The sequence below is a fragment of the Phoxinus phoxinus genome (assembly GCF_949152265.1).
Source record: "Phoxinus phoxinus genome assembly, chromosome: 15".
Classification (NCBI taxonomy): Eukaryota; Metazoa; Chordata; class Actinopteri; order Cypriniformes; family Leuciscidae; genus Phoxinus; species Phoxinus phoxinus.
The window spans coordinates 14,213,514-14,228,290 of NC_136890.1; the positions used below are offsets into that span (position 1 = coordinate 14,213,514).

Consider the following 14,777-nt stretch of genomic DNA (forward strand, 5'->3'; position numbering starts at 1 on the left):
GCCTCCCTCATTATGAGTCATTATAAATAAAATGCAGCTGTGAATGAGGAACTCATATTGAAGCTTATATTAGATAGCAAGATGTCCTTCCTTGCAATGTTTACATTCTGCAATATGCATACATTTGTTTCGGTTACAGTATACCATATAAAATATGTGGTAAGGTAGAAAAACTTAGCAGCTGTCCATATACCTTGTTTGTAAGAATCTAGTAAGAAATCTTTGTTGTCTGAATAGTGTTATGGTTGTAATTGTTTTAATGATATGAATGAATAAAATGTGACAAGTGACACATGTTTGAGGTTTTGTTGAAGTTGAAGAAGCTATTTTAGTCATTGGTTTAGTGGTTGCAGAGTTGCACAGCGCACTCCTTCTGATGTAGGCTAGTATATTTTTATAGATTAAATGAATAGTTCATCAAAAAATAAACATTCTGTCATTATTTACTCCACCCTCATTTCATTCCAAACCCAATGACTTCATTTCTTTCTTTTGAGGAACACAAAAAAGAGAAGTTATGCATAATGTTTAGGCAGCTATTTTACATACAATCATAGTGAATAATGCCCATAATAGGACAAAAGTATTGTTCAAAAAAAGTATTGTAAAAATGATCGTTCAAACTTGATGTTGTGGTGTGATGGCTTATGAGAACCAATAGCATGTGGCATTTTCTTTGATAAGCAAATGTGGGGTTCTTATTCTCTCTTTCTCTCTCTCAAACGCACTCACACAGGGCTCAAGAAGTGCCTTTGGAAGTGTTAAGGCACAGGGAAGTCAAATGGTTGGACATGCTGAACCACTGGGACAGATGGATCAGTAAAAGGTTCAAGAAGGTAGGAGCTGCCATCGACATTCACTAGATTCTTCAGTCAGTTGTGTTCATTTTCACGGCATGTTCCCAAGAACAGATCAATGATGTCAGATGTTTTCCAGTGCCTTACATGTACGCACTAGAAAGAAAGAGAGAAGGTACACCACCAAACTGTGAAAATATGAGGAAATCATCTCCATGTATCAGGGCTTTGGGCTTTAACTGATCACTGTTATCTTCCCTTTTATTCCCTTTCTTCTCGTGTTTCCCCATTTTTGACTTGCTCAGACAGTCCCACTGCTGTATGGATTAATTAAAAACCTCAGCAGAATGACACCATGACACAATCGTTTCAAAGAGGCCCTGTCTGGACAAGCCTTATATCGCATCAGCTTTCCTTATATGGTCTTCAGTGATGTGTTTATCTATTAGTCTAAGTGTTCACCTCTGTTTTTCTCTCAAGCTTTATAAAGCTTTCACCGGGAGCGAGGCGTCTTCAGGTAAAGACGACGGAAGAGTTTTGCCAGAGGCCGTCTTAACAGTCTTTGTTGCCCTTTTATGTTTGCATGCCTGTATTACTGTGTGTGCTCGTCTTTGTGTCACAGAGATTGAAAACAAAGAGACACAACTCTAGGGTTGGGAATTGGAAACAGTTCTTGCTGAGACATTTTCATGGCGAATCTAGAATAACGTTGCCTGTTGAGTTTTGTCCATTCACATTCCAGATTAAAATAATTCGATTTGATCAACTCTCTTACAGTAGTTTTTTATTTCAAAGCATTTAAAATGATTTCAATTCACTGGATTATGGAAAAATAGACATTAAAGTTATGTTTTAGCTTACCTCAAGGGCATCCAAGATGTAGGTGTCTTTGTTTCCACAGTAGTTTCAATTTTGATATTTTTTGTCAGTCATATAATGCAGGTCTATGGTCACCACCTCAAAGAGCATGCACAGAGAAGTCTAAATGAAACAATTCCCCATCGTAAGTACACATTGATGGCCTAAGACACGAAACGAGCGGTTTGTGTGCGGAAACGAACAGTATTTATATCGTTTTTACCTCTTGTACACAACCACGTCCAAGTGATCTGAGGGCGCGCGCGCTTCCTGGTGTGTGTGACCTGCATTATATGACTGTCAGACAAGAACGGTTTGACCTAAAAATATCAAAATTGATAATTCTGTGGAAACAAAGACACCTACATCTTGGATGCCCTTGAGGTAAGCTAAAACATACCAAAATTTGATTTCAAAGTGAACTATCCCTGTAATATATTATTTAATTTATATACTGTATGGTCATCATAAGTTCACACTCTTCTCAAAATAATTGTATTAATTACTAACACTATTCTTTTTATAATCTAAAAAGGGATGCAAGAAATAATAACTATAGTTATGGTTACTGTATTAGAGGCCAGTATTAGGGATTTTATTTATTTATTTATAGGTATCTCTGCCGGTATTGGATAATTCATTGTGCATGCTCATTTTTCCTATTTTTACATTAACATTACTTTTGCTGTTATCTAATGCTTACTTGAAGTTATTATTTTAAATGTTCATAATTAAATAGCACTGTTAAATGCAATCTTTAGAAAATCTTATGTTGTGATGCTTAAAATGCCCCATTATGCTGTTTTGAATTTTTCCTATCCTGCAGTGTGTAATAAAGCTGTTTGTGAATGTAAAAGGTCTGCAAAGTTTAAATGATCAAAGTACATTACAAGTAAAGTTATTGTTTCTTAAAAGATATACATTTATTCTTAACTGACGGCGAAGTAATGCAGACCAGCCTCATCTCACTCACTCGTCTAATTCGCTCCGGTTAAATAGTGCGTAATTTTACTGAAAACTACTGCGCTTAAATGGTCAAATACATACAAAATGTGTGAGTATTCAGTTAAACACAGTCAGTTTTGGAACATACATAGTTGAGAGAAAAGACATGTTGTGTAAAAGTATATTGTGTCTGTGCATAAACTCTTAAAGTGACAGCAGCCTAATAAACCTGCAGATGTCTGTCATGTTAATCAAAGAACAAAAGACAAAGAAAATCACTCTCTGCGCTTGACTGAATAACTTGTGTAAGTTGTAAGCATTAATCTGTATTTAATATTTACAATGAAGACTATTCAGTGTTATTTTACATTTAATTACTTTAATTTCTGTAGTATTTCTTACCTAAATACTAACTTACTGTTAGACCCACCTGAAAAAAACTTAAAGCAGTGTTTATTTCATATTTCTCTTTATTCTATTGCATTTTATTTGAAGAAAATCGGAATCAGCAAAAATCACTTACAAAAAAGTCGTAAATCGGAATCGCCAATGAAAATTGCAATTAGTGCATCTCTACATATTAGTATACAATTTTATCGACTAATGGCTAGAATTTTAATACCGGTACATCCCTAGAAAGAATACAAAGACAATAAACAGACATTTTATTGTGCATTGTTCTGTTGGATTGGCCTCTATTTGCATGTTACTACAAAACGTATAGTACGTATTGTTCGACAAGAATCTTCAGGGAACCTGAATCTAGTAGAATCAGTGCCAGCATGGGTAAATTCCTTATGATTCCCATCCCTACTAAAAACAATTTTATTATTGCTGTTTGTTGATGCAAGGAGACTGGGCTGTTTTATAATCACAAAGATTTGTCCAGTGGCTTCTGTGTTGAAGGGATTAGTGACACATTTGTGTTAACCATTTAAAATGTCATTTAGATTGCAGTGTGTACTCACTGTGAATGCATGCTGGTCCCTGCTTATCTGAATATTACTGCGTCGGCATATGACGTTCAGACCTCTGTCACCCGCAGGTGCGACTGCGATGTCAGAAAGGAATCCCACCGTCATTGCGAGGCAGGGCCTGGCTGTACCTGTCAGGTGGAAAAGTGAAAAGAGAGCAAAACGTCGGGAAGTTCGATGTGAGTCAATCAGGTCTACACATACTTGATTACAGTTGATTTGTAGTGGTTGCATTAGATGTGTCATTCATTATGCATTTCTTACTGTAGAGCTTCTCAACCTGGGAGCTGCAAACTTACTACGATATATAGATGTGTTAAACCCATGCATTTCTTGTGCTTAAACTGTTGTATGATATTTGGCTACACAATCACAAGAATATAGGTTGCGGGACAAGAAACAATAGGATCTGTCTTACTGTTTATAACTGTGAGATGAACTTGTGGATTGTGTCGTTGTTGAGTAGGAGTTGGATAGCATGGATGGAGACCCTAAGTGGATTGATGTGATAGAGAGAGATCTACACAGACAGTTCCCCTTCCATGAGATGTTTGTGTCCCGAGGAGGTCATGGGTTAGTCTTCATCATTTTCTTCTTGTGTATGTGTGTTTGTTTGTTTGTTTGTTTAAATTATTATATTTTAAATAATTGTAAGAAATGAATACTTCTATTCAGCAAATGCATTAAAGGGGTGGTAAACCGGGTCCGAAATTAACACCCGCCAAGCGCCAAATCCGGGTAGATTTTCTGTTTGGCGAGTAAATCTCATGAGGCTATCCGCCACACTGGCGGGTGAATGTTCATCATACCAAAATAGTAATGTAATAAAATGTTCGGACACTCGGGAGGTCGTGAGATATTGCACACGTTACGAGTCAGTTAAACTGATAATCGCGTCAAAGCAGCTGATACACGGCACAACTGTCCTGCACGGATTTTATCCCGAGCCGGCGGCAATCACGTGAGCTTTCGCGCTAAACACAGAGACCGGAGCTTTCAATGTTGCAGGCAATAGCTTCAGATAGAAAAATGACAGAAATCTGTGTGCAAATGATTTGTTGAAAAGCAGAGAACAGTAGCCATTCCTTTCAACATAAAAACGAGAGAGAGAGAGACACTGTGTGCGTGCGTGTGCTGTTTTTTTATTTATTATACATCTAACATTTTGCTCTGGACAATTTTTTATGTTGTATTCAATGCCTTATATACCTTATCATCTCAATTAAATGTATTGAAATTAATGTATATGTGACAAAAAAAGACTTGGCTGGTGGATTTTTTCATCTACCAGTCCCCATGGCAGGTGAGCCAAAAAGTTAATTTCGGACCCTGGTGGTGAAGTATGATTTCACTTTTCTAACTTTAGTTAGTGTGTAATGTTGGTGTTTGAGCATAAACAACATCTGCAAAGTTACAACGCTCAAAGTTCAAAGCAAAAGAAGATATTTGCTTTTAAAGAAAAGGACTACAACAAACGGCTGGTAGGGAGTACACAACATTCCTCCGGGGTTAGTGATATCAGCAACCCTAAAATGTACATAAACCCTGCCCCCGGGAACACACAGTCCATGTTGAGAAGAGGAAAAGTTGTTGTATAAGAATACATTTGTGAGTCAGCTCAAACTTAAGCATCCATCTTTTCACATGCAATAGAAAGTCACTCTGTGTGCATCTCACAACAGTTCCTATACGAGCGATATATAGATTATCATGACAGAATATCCCAATTGAAGATTGTTAACTTCACATCAGCAACATAAATTCATCAACTAACCATTCAGAGACGTCCTGTTGCATTCTACATGTTGTCACTTCTTCTTGAGTCTCTCCATCTTTGTCTGACTCCGTTTTAACATTAAAGACAGAACAGTGTCTGTCATTTTAGTGTGTCTGCGTGAGGTAATCACAGCTGCTAACACACATGACCTCTTGAAACCCCACCCTTGCATTTAAAAGGGCCAGGCACAAAACGGTGCGTTTTGGCAAACCCTCAAAAAGTGACTTTAACATGCTATATAAAAATATCTGTGGGGTATTTTGTGCTAAAACTTCACACACACACACACACACACACACACACACACACACACACACACACACACACACACACACACACACACACACACACACACACACACACACACACACACACACACACACTCTGGGGACATCAGAGATTTATTTTACATCTTGTGAAAATGGCATTTTACCACCCCTTTAAATTGGTCAAAAGTGACAGTTCAGGCATTTTTTATGTAAACAAAATAAAAAAATGTAATAAATAATGTTCTTTTGAAATTTCTATAATGTATTACTGTTTACACAAAAAAATAAGCAGCACAACTGGTTTCAACAGTGATAAGAAGAAAAAATCAGCATAGAATGATTTCAGAAGGATCATGTGACACTGAAGACTGGAGTAATAATGCTAAAAATGCAGCTTTTGTCTTTACATGAATAAATACAATTTTAAAATATATTTATATAGATAAAAAGATTAATTGACCAACACCAAACTTTTCAACAGTTGTGCATATATATTTTTATTTTTTAAATAAAACGTATGGAAACAGTACAGGTTATATCTATTTTTGCAAAGTAGTACACCATTTCTACTGTGTTTGTGTGTTTTTGAGCAGGCAGCAGGACCTGTTCCGGGTGTTGAAGGCTTACACCCTGTACAGACCAGATGAGGGTTACTGTCAGGCTCAGGCTCCTATAGCAGCTGTGCTTCTGATGCACATGCCTGCTGAGGTAAAAATGATCATTTGTGTGCACATTCTTATTAGAATCATAAGTAATGATTGAAATGACAAATCGTGTTTGTTTATTGTTTGTATTCAGGATGCATTTTGGGGTCTGGTTCAGATTTGTGAGAAGTACCTCCCTGGATACTACAGCGCAGGCCTGGTAAGACCTGTTACTTGCTATTTAAGAAATAAATATCAAATCTAATCCATAAAGGGGAGACAAGAAGTGCTTGTCGGGTGAGAACAAGATTTAAACTGGATAATGAGACTAATTTTGCAACAACACTTGTTATTGAACCGAATTGTATCAAGATTGAACTGACCTGAGCTGAATAATACATTGTTCAGGGTTTTTTCTGGGTTAAAATGGTCGCAGGGTACTGCGAGCCCACTACTGACAATAAATACAAAATAAATGCAAAGACTGGTTATAGTATTAACTTTTTCTATTTATCCATGAAATAAAAAAGTCACTGTCAGGACCAGCGTTGGGAGTAACACATAACACGTAAAGTTATGCAAATTATGTAATCAAATTACTTGTCCAAGTAACTACTAAAGTAACACATTACTTTTAATGTATATTACTATTCTTCTACAATTGAGAATAGAAGCACAGCTGAAAGTTAGTTTGAACTGAATTTGCATTTCCTTTAGCCTGAGTCTTATTCATTTAACTTTTGGTGTGGAAGGGATTTTACATTTGCCAAAAATAAAACTTTTGTTTGTTTTTGTTATTAAAAACAAACCAGCAAGCCCTGTCCAGATTAGAACAAGTAACGCAACACATTACTATCCATAAAAAGTAACTAAGTAACGTAATTAGTTACTTTTTTAAAGAATAACGCAATCATGTAAAGCATTACTTTTAGAAGTTACTTTCCCCAACACTGGACAGATCATAAAACAAAGTGCTTAGAACTATTTCATATTCAAAAATCTGTACATGTATATGTTAAAAGTTAATAGAACATATAAAGTGTCAGGTCTATTATTTTGCATTTACACTCCAAGACTCAATGCACAGATCATTTGACACACAGTCAGAGCCGATCAGCCCTATACGCACACTACGCAAGTTGCGTAGGGTCCCGCAAACTACTCAAGACCCCGCCTCCCCCTCGTGTCAAAGCACGTCAATCAAAGTTTACAACATCGATGAGAAAATTAAGCGGAACTATCCTTCTGGTCACGAAAAGAGAAGGGGGGAAAAAACACCATGAGAGTGAATTGCGGGAACAGCAATCAGGTAGACTTGTGTTCTCTCCTTTCCAAGTTTGATATCAGCAAAGAACAGTAAAGTTAAGTTGATGTGCATCTATCTCTAGTCTCTCTGTCTAACCCCGCTGGGCAGTGCATCTTTTGGTCTTTCTGTGTCTTGTTTACAACACCGGCCACTTCCAGGGTTGTGTTCTGTTCTACAACAATTTATTACGTTTGATAAACGACAAAGGGCAACGGTGTTTGTTTAAACTGCAGCTCGGAAAAGATAACCGCGCCGCGCGTTAACATGCGATCATATGCGCGTGTACGAGACGAAACGAAACACGCACTTTCCAGCAAAGCATCTGTGGGGACCATTACAATATGGGCGTGATGGCACTCCTCATTATAGGCGCACATACTTTTAAAACAAGACTATGATTATCTAGTCTCCAAGTCAGTTTAGTTACAACTCTGCAATAAAGCAAGATGGAAACCAATGTATTGACATTGACTATTGATTTATAGGCTATATTGCATTTAAAATGTTGATTGGCTGGACATACTGGTCAATATGGATGCACATCCCTCAGTAAATAATAACCATCAAGTATTGCTTTTATCATTTAAAACACAGTGACATGCTATGACAAGCCATTTTTATTCATTCACAAGATGCATTTTTTTATATCAATAATTAAATTTCTCCTACAGTATTTAAAATGTGAATTCCTGATATTAAAAGTTATCTATTGCGTGCATGATAGAAGATCTAATGATGATTGCACATTATGAAGTGCCTACATTTTACAACCATTTACCAGAACATTTCAGTGAAGAGCATTGTGGGTGAAGACTAAGTATTATGAACTTCATAATTTTAGGTAATAGAAACCTTATCTGTGTTCCTCGGACACGTTCTCTGGTTCATAGTTTGCATTCTATTTATAGCATTCATATCTAAAGTTCCTTGTTTTCAATCTGCAAACATTGAGTCATGTTTTTGAGACAAAATGTGCCACAGGTGCCAGTAAAATCACAACAAAACTTCTTTTGTTCTTTGCTCCAATGTGTTGTAAGCAGCACAAGAGTAGAGTTGTAAATGAAATATCTGTGGTTTCCAAAGGGGAAAACTACTTTCAATATAATCTATGATAGCCTTAAGCATGTAAATGTAGAATTGCTGCTGTAAATAACTGCCTGACAGACCAATGAATTGTATAATCTAAAAAAATGGCAGTTACTTCCAAGTCAACGAAAAAACCTCCGCCGTCTTAATTCTGTTGTTTGTTTGTGTTGTAGGAGGCCATACAGTTGGATGGACTGATCTTAAATGCGTTATTAAAGCGCGTGAGTCCTCCGGCGTATCGGCACCTTGATAAACACAAGATCGAGCCCATCCTCTACATGACGGAGTGGTACATGTGTGCATTTTCCAGAACTCTACCCTGGTCGTCTGTGCTCAGAGTGTGGGACATGTTCCTGTGTGACGGTCAGAGTCACTAACACATATTACCACACAGGCAGGCTTGTCATCATCTTTCTGACTGTGTTTTTCTTTTGTCCTTTCAATAGGAGTGAAGATAATGTTCCGTGTTGGGCTTGTGTTGCTGAAATGCATGCTGGGATCTCGTGAGAAACTGAAGGCTTGTCCTGGTCAGTACGAGACTATGGAGCTTCTTCGAGCCCTGGAGCCGCAATACATGCAGGAGGGCTTTCTCGTCCATCAGGTAGCAAACACACACACTCTCACGCTGTTGTACTGCATTGGGGTTTTGAGTAGATATGATCGAAATTTATTTTCAATTTGATTTACTAAGTGAAATATAAACCAATTATTTTTAGACTTAATGATACCTGATATGTAGAACAAATATTTAACACATTTACGTTTCGAGCAGGAAGTAACCTTGTCAACTATTACATTATTTTCATTTTTTGGAGCTTTGGTGTGCCAACTTTTTTCTGTTTTTTATTATTTCTTTTGTCAAGCACCCAACCCTGAGCATTTTTTTTTTTTTGGTGATGTGCCTGCTTTGGTCTTGTTTTTAACTAAATAAGTACATTAAAACTACAACGATAAAATACAAATAATGGTAATCCTATACTATCAATATTCACTCATTTGAAATTTTAGGGCTTATTCATTTCATCATTAATGCAGTAATATTGTTAAATATGTTTGCAATTTAAAATGGTAAAAAAAATTATATTCTAATACATTTTTAAATGTAACTTATTCCTGTGTTGACAGGTGAATTTTCAGCAGCCATTATTCTAGTTTTTAGTGTCATACGATCCTTCAGAAATCATTCTTCAAGAAACATTTATTATTATTGTCAATGTTGAAAACGTTTATTTTTGTGGAATCCACAATACATGTTTTTCAGGATTCTATGATGAACATTTATTGACAGTATTATAAATGTATTTACTCTCACTTTTGAACAATTTTAATGCATTCTAGCACAATAAAAATATTAATTAATGAATAAAACAAAACAAATCTCCCACATTTCTCCGAGGCCCCACATTTTTTAACAGTAGTCTATAATAATTTTAGATCGAAAATCAACTTTGCATGAATATAAAGATTTGTGTTAAACTAAAGGTTTAGGTTTTATAAATCTGAAGCTCACTTGTTCACTAAACAATCAACTATTCATACACTCATGAGTTTTGCTTAAATGGATTTTGTACCAAAAAAACCTGACTGGATATTTTATTGTCATAATCTCGGAATTTCCGGGTTAAGACACTGACATTACAAATTGTCAATAAAGAATCAAAGCGAACTGTTTGGTTTTGAATTGATCTCATCAAACACGTCAAATCTTGCTTGAACATAAATGTCTTAAATACATAATGTTATTAATATGAACATTGGATTAACTACCGTATTTTCCAGACTATAAGTCGCTCCGTAGTATGAGTCGCATCAGTCAAAAAATGCGTCATGAAGAGAAAAAAAACATATACAAGTCGCTCTGGACTATAAGTCGTATTTATTTCACAAAAACCAAGAACTGACATTTAATCTGGAAAGGCAAGTTATTCAGCTACACAATAGCACACAGAACAACAGGCTGAATAGGTGTCCGGGATGTTAACGTAACACACGGTTTCCCGCAGCACTTTGGAACTAAGGCGGCTGCCTAAGCAACACGCCTGTCGCCTTAACTACCTCGTCACCAAAAATGTATATAGCGATATCCGCCGTGTTACTCTGTCCTGTTTAGAGCTTAGATTCTCTGCCCGAGCCCGATATTTCCCGCTGCTATACTACATACTCGTGATCTAGAGACGTGCGGCGCGGGACTAGATTTGATGGCCGAGTGCGAGCGGTAGCCTAATGCACTCACTCTGTGTGTGCGGGCTGTGGGAGAATAAAACGATTAAATAGAAATATCTAAATATCTAAAACGTATAAAAACGAATAAATTGTTATTCATCTGTTGCAGAAAAGCAACAAGAACAACTAAAACAAAATAGAAAACATTTACAGGCAAGAGTTTCTATTTGTAACATGTTTGCAGCGCTGAGCGATGTAGCCAATCACAGACGTGTTGATTTCTTGAACGCAATGGCCAATCAGAAGCATTTAAGATGGAATCGCCTCACCGGTCAAAACGGACTTTTTGTTCAGTGCTGAATTCTGCATGCTGGCAAATCCTCTGATTATAAAAGATATTATGAAAGATTCATTATGCAGTCAGCTTCATTGATAATAACAGAGATGTATGAGATCGAGATGAACTGATGTCAGCTTTTTAAGAATTATTAAGGGAGCGCGCATTCAGTCATGGCAAACCATGCACGCAGCCTGCTTGCTTTTATGTTAAATTAACAGTGGATTGTTAATGTTAATGCTTTAATAACAAATAATTTATCATGAGCATTTATGCTGATGTGTATGGCGACAAGTAGGCTAACACAAAGTTAAGTTAAGTTACATAGTTACGTTACACCTTAACTAACACATTTTCTGTGGGAAACCCTACACAATAGCATAAAAAACATTTACCTGGGAGGCTGAATAGGCTAAATTAACAAAACCCAGCGAGTCCAACAAGTTACCGGTAAGCTAGCTCCCGCGATCTCATTCCACAACACTCAATCCATTGAATTCTTCCTCGGTCTCGCTTCTGAAAAACTCCGGTTCATTTCAGTCAGTATGAAAACATTTATTTTTTTACCAGATATTAAATTAATAACTGATAATTAACAGGTTTTATTGTTAGGAACTTTTATGAACATGCCATTGGTGTTTGGTTTGAAACAACAAGGCTATACTATGATGCTAATGAATCTTCTCTTCTGCACATGCAGGTGTTAGAGATGCCTATATCCGCTCGGGACGTTGAACGAGAGCACCGCATGCAGCTCAAGCGCTGGCGGAAAACCCACGGCGAACTCAGCTACAAGTCCCCTCCCAGAATGCACGGCGCTCAGGCCATCATGGCTGCAGAGCCACACTCCCGCCAAGACCTCCGTCAGAACCCCACCATCGTCGTTCAGTATCCCCTGCACTCAGACACTAAATCCGATTTCGGTCGCATCAGGAAAAGAAGCACTATCCGAAAAGCCTCCATTCCAGTGAACGTCCCCAATCCGTATGCCTTACCAACAGACCACAGATCAGACCCTCTTAAAAATAAAGCACAAGACACAGCCTCAGACAAACAGTCCAAGCGTCCTCCTCTATCACTACAGCAATCCCTCCTCACTACACCTGAGAAGACTGAACCTTCCTCTGATCCACCAGCCTCTGTCATCCCAACCCCAAATCCATCTCCCTCTTTCATCCCAACCCCAAATCCATCTCCCTCTTTCATCCCAACCATCCCAACCCCAAATCCATCTCCCTCTACCATCCCAACCCCAAATCCATCTAACTCTCTCATCCCAACCCCAAATCCATCTAACTCTCTCATCCCAACCCCAAATCCATCTAACTCTCTCATCCCAACCCCAAATCCATCTAACTCTCTCATCCCAACCCCAAATCCATCTCCCTCTACCATCCCAACCCCAAATCCATCTCCCTCTCTCATCCGAACCATCCCAACTCCAAATCCATCTAACTCTCTCATCCCAACCATCCCAACCCCAAATCCATCTAACTCTCTCATCCCAACCATCCCAAATCCATCTCCCTCTCTCATCCGAACCATCCCAACCCCAAATCCATCTAACTCTCTCATCCAAACCATCCCAACCCCAAATCCATCTCCCTCTCTCATCCGAACCATCCCAACTCCAAATCCATCTAACTCTCTCATCCCAACCATCCCAAAGCCAAATCCATCTCCCTCTCTCATCCCAACCCCAAATCCATCTCCCCCTCTCATCCCTACCATCCCAACGCCAAATCCATCTCCCTCTCTCATCCGAACCATCCCAACCCCAAAACCATCTCCCTCTCTCATCCCAACCCCAAATCCATCTCCCTCTTTCATCCCAACCCCAAATCCATCTCCCTCTTTCATCCCAACCCCAAATCCATCTAACTCTCTCATCCCAACCATCCCAACCCCAAATCCATCTAACTCTCTCATCCCAACCATCCCAAATCCATCTAACGCTCTCATCCCAACCCCAAATCCATCTAACTCTCTCATCCCAACCATCCCAAATCCATCTAACGCTCTCATCCCAACCCCAAATCCATCTAACTCTCTCATCCCAACCCCAAATCCATCTCCAAGTCTTTCTCGCACCCCGCCACCTCCCCAAACCTCACCGGACCCCAATCCCACACACCCTACCGAGCTCACTCACTCCTCCAACCCGGAAATCACAGTCGAACCACTTCCTATCCCTAAAAACTCAAGCAACACCAACAACTCAGCCCACCTTAAAGATCCTCATCCCACTACAGACTCCACTCCGCTTCTTCCAGACGGCGCACCTGTGAACGGAGACTCGGTCGCTGTTCCCACAGTTCCCGGTTTACGTCACTCATTTGAGAGCGTGGGTTCAGAGGACACGTACCTGTAGCTCTCACTTCAACGTTCAGGGAGAAATTGAATGCAGTATTGGGAACCAGCAGCCGCTTTATGCAGCAGAGCAATACGGGAGGAAATAACTATGAATGTATTTTGATGTTGTTGAGAGTTCTGGCAAAAAATCTTTGCCGTCAGTATCTTGACTTCAGGAATATATCAAGCTTAACGACAAGAAGGATCAAATGACACAAAGACATCCGCGACTTCATTTCGGTGTCACCGCGCACACAGACTTCCTTTTTTTTCGTGCCGGTCCATAAACGGACTCCACAGCCTTCGTATTAAAAGCGCAAAAAGATCTGGATATTAGTTCTTCCATTATTCCACAATCATAAGCAGAACAGACTTTATAATCAAATATGTTTGGCTTGTTGTTGTGTTATTCGCTGCTTAACAATATAAGGTCATATTGCAAAAAATTATAAAAATGTGTGATCTAACAGTTTTACATTTATAACCATTCTTTTGACCACTATTATAAGAGTTTGTATTCTTTTTCAGCATCACTTAACCATTTTAACATGTGCAACACATAATATTAAGAGCAAAGGAGCATTTCTCGTTTCAACATCATATCTGTTACCACAGTAGCTGCATACAAATGTAAGTGAACTGAAAAAATAAATAAGAAGCAATTTAAGTTGTAATATCCTTACATTTCAGAAATAAAATGTGCAAAAATCTGGGGCAGTGGGACACTTTTGAACCTTATATATCCCTAATAGGTGTGTATTAGTACACATTAGAGTAGTAATATTTACCATTTTTGGAGTAAATAAGGTATAAGGTTGTCCCTTTTAGGTTATTGCCCCTGTGACAAAAAAATTTTTGAGCATCTTTTCATCATTTAAAAGAACACAAAAAAAATTGAATACTTTCCTGTGACATTTAATAAAACACCAAAAAGCAAAGAAAAATCCAGATATCTTGTGTGTTAAAATTGGTATCACAAATGTAGTAGATGTGATGTTGAAATTATTTTTCATTGTCTCTAACACATCTCATGTATTTATTTTGTTGCTAATTTGAGAGAAACTGAAGACCTATTTCATATTTCATGAAACCTACTCCATCTCAAGCCACCAGAGGGCGCACATTCCTTACATATGATTCATTGTATTTGCTCAGCAATGACAACCTGTTACATTGGGAGTTTATTTAGATTCATAGATACTTGTACAATCATCATCTGTGCAGAGAAGTATGTTACAAAACAGCTTAAAGTGTTGTTGTGGTTTTTTT

General features: G+C 38.1%; 1 protein-coding gene across 1 annotated transcript in view; it reads left to right on the top strand.

The window, feature by feature from the left end:
• tbc1d10aa (TBC1 domain family, member 10Aa) overlaps positions 1-14,481 on the top strand; it is a 20,467-nt gene extending 5,986 nt beyond the window's left edge. Inside the window, exons 2-9 of the mRNA XM_079636440.1 lie at positions 737-836; positions 3,646-3,753; positions 4,041-4,147; positions 6,214-6,328; positions 6,419-6,484; positions 8,830-9,019; positions 9,103-9,257; positions 11,857-14,481. Coding sequence (XP_079492566.1) covers positions 737-836; positions 3,646-3,753; positions 4,041-4,147; positions 6,214-6,328; positions 6,419-6,484; positions 8,830-9,019; positions 9,103-9,257; positions 11,857-13,527 — 2,512 coding nt within the window. The 3' untranslated portion in view covers positions 13,528-14,481. The remainder of the gene's footprint in view (positions 1-736; positions 837-3,645; positions 3,754-4,040; positions 4,148-6,213; positions 6,329-6,418; positions 6,485-8,829; positions 9,020-9,102; positions 9,258-11,856) is intronic.
• The last annotated feature ends 296 nt before the right edge of the window (positions 14,482-14,777 follow it).